Source organism: Rhea americana, unplaced genomic scaffold (genome assembly GCF_003343005.1).
Source record: "Rhea americana isolate MKP2758 unplaced genomic scaffold, rheAme1 scaffold_53, whole genome shotgun sequence".
Taxonomy (NCBI): Eukaryota; Metazoa; Chordata; class Aves; order Rheiformes; family Rheidae; genus Rhea; species Rhea americana.
Genome location: NW_028186679.1, coordinates 1,170,984 through 1,172,968, shown reverse-complemented (window position 1 = coordinate 1,172,968; position 1,985 = coordinate 1,170,984). Strand labels below are relative to the sequence as shown.

General features: G+C 65.5%; 1 protein-coding gene across 4 annotated transcripts in view; it reads right to left on the bottom strand.

Annotated features, from left to right (window-relative positions):
* MKX (mohawk homeobox) overlaps window positions 1–1,985 on the bottom strand; it is a 47,003-nt gene that overhangs the window by 44,136 nt on the left and 882 nt on the right. For all 4 annotated transcript variants that reach the window (XM_085318290.1, XM_085318292.1, XM_085318293.1 and 1 more), the window contains exon 2: window positions 1,662–1,919. In XM_085318290.1, the coding sequence (XP_085174416.1) occupies window positions 1,662–1,843 (182 nt within the window). In that variant the 5' untranslated portion in view covers window positions 1,844–1,919. The remainder of the gene's footprint in view (window positions 1–1,661; window positions 1,920–1,985) is intronic.

Sequence of the window (1,985 nt, the reverse complement as noted above, 5' to 3'; positions counted from 1 at the left end):
CCGTGCCCGCGGGCTGCCCGCCGCGGCCCGGCTCCCCCGGCCTCCCCGTCGCGGGGCTGGGGGCGGCGGGGCAGACGGAGCAGGCAGAGGAACGCGGCGGCGGCGCTGGGGGCGGCTGCGCGCCTCCCCCCCGCTCCGAGCGGCTCCGCACAGCGCCGCTCCCGAGCGGTCGAGGCGCGGAGGTTACGCGGGCGCAGGGCGTGAGTGTCACCACCTTTTCAGCACTCGGCATCTGCACAGCGGATTTTCGGCCCGTTTCGTCTCCTGCTGAGGAGAGGGGGCTGCGGAGGGGGCTCACCCCGCGGCCGCGGGCACCCTGCCTCAGCCCGGCGGCCAGCTGCGCTCGGCGCATCGCTGCGCGGCACGGAGCGAGCGCGGTCCGGCCGCGCACGATGCCGGCCCCGACGAGGCGGCAGGGAAAAAAAATAAGGTGCTTTTTAAAACGCTCGAAAACTAAAAGCCGGTAAACGCACCCAGAGGAGCCGCGGAGAGGCGGGCGGCGGCCGTGGCTGCGCGCAGCGGCGCGGAGCGGCGCGGAGGGGGCGCGGCGCCGGCAGGGGGCGCCGCGGGGCCGCGCCGGGCGCAGCCTCCGCCAGGGCTTCCTCCGAAACCCAATTCTGCCTGCATCGGCTGGTAATAACATCTCGATGAAACATAATCTGTGTCCTACCAACCAGCAGTGCCGTTAAAAGTATGAGCTGATGCAATCGTTAAGGTGGAAATTCAGCAGTAAAAATAGCTCCGCGGAATTTTTTTCGCTTTCGATGCCTCCTCGCTGTATTCCTTAGCGTTTTAATTTGTAAATCTGACCCGAAATGTCTAGCTCGCGCGAGCCAGTTTAACCCTGCAAGCTGCGGCTGGCAACACACGAGATAACAAGTCCTCCGTCACCTCCAATTTCACCTGTTCCAGCACAAAAAATTACCCGCAGACGGCTCATCCTCAGGTGGATTTTTAGCAGAACCCTTGCTAGTRTTACCGTTCCCAGCCTCTGACTGACAGCGACGCTATTCATCGTGAGATTAGTTGTAAATGCCCTCACAAGGAAAGCAGCAACAGCAAAGCTCCTTTCCCTCGACTCGCTCAGTAAATTACGACGAAGCCGGTATCGCGGAACAAGTGCTTGCCGAGCGCACACTGCCGGGCTCGCTTAATTGCGTTAGCTCCGCTGGCTAAAAGGCTTCGGCAGGCACCACTCGAAGGACATTCACGCTTACCTCCGCCCCGTCCCGCGAGTTTCCCACCGCGAGGCAGTCCCCAAAGCGAAAGGACCGCTGAACAAGGTGGATTTCCACCCTGCATGTCTGTTTGGGGGGGCTTATTTAAATAAAGCGCCCAAACAAACGGGAGAAGCTGCGATTTCCGCGTTTTGCTTGCTTCAAGCAAGCCAGAGCGAGGTCCCGCACCGTCAAACAGGAGCGCTCCGTTTCGCCCGCTCCAGCCACATCGCCGGGCTCTGCATCGGCTGCTACAGGAATTTGCACCCTCCGAGGCTGTGCAATAGGGGGGTCCCCCCGGGGGATCACGGCTGAGGGGACCGTGCATAAACCCATCTCGCCACCCCAAATCTATGGTGCGGCTACGCGGCGGCTGAGCGCGGCGGCTACGGGAGCGCTGCCCCGGCGGGCGGCGGCGAGGCAGCCCCGGAGCCCGCGGCATACCCCGTCCGCCGGTGGCGCAGGCTGAGGCTCTCCTTGATGGACGGGCTGTCGGGGAGCAGCACCTCGGCGTGGTGCGGCCTGTCCACCACCCCCACGTAGGGCCGGCTGCTCCGCTCCCGCTCCTTGGCGTCCTCCTCGAAAAGCACCTGGCCGCTGAGCTTGCTGAAGACGATGGTGTTCATGGTGGGGGGCTGGGGGCCGCCGTCGGGCTGGCCGCGCTCGCGGGGGCCGCCGGCTCCGGGGTGCGGGTGGCTCGCTCTGCGCTGCGGAGAAGCGGCAGCCGGTCACCGCGGAGCCGCGCCGAGAGGCGGGGAGCGGCGCGGC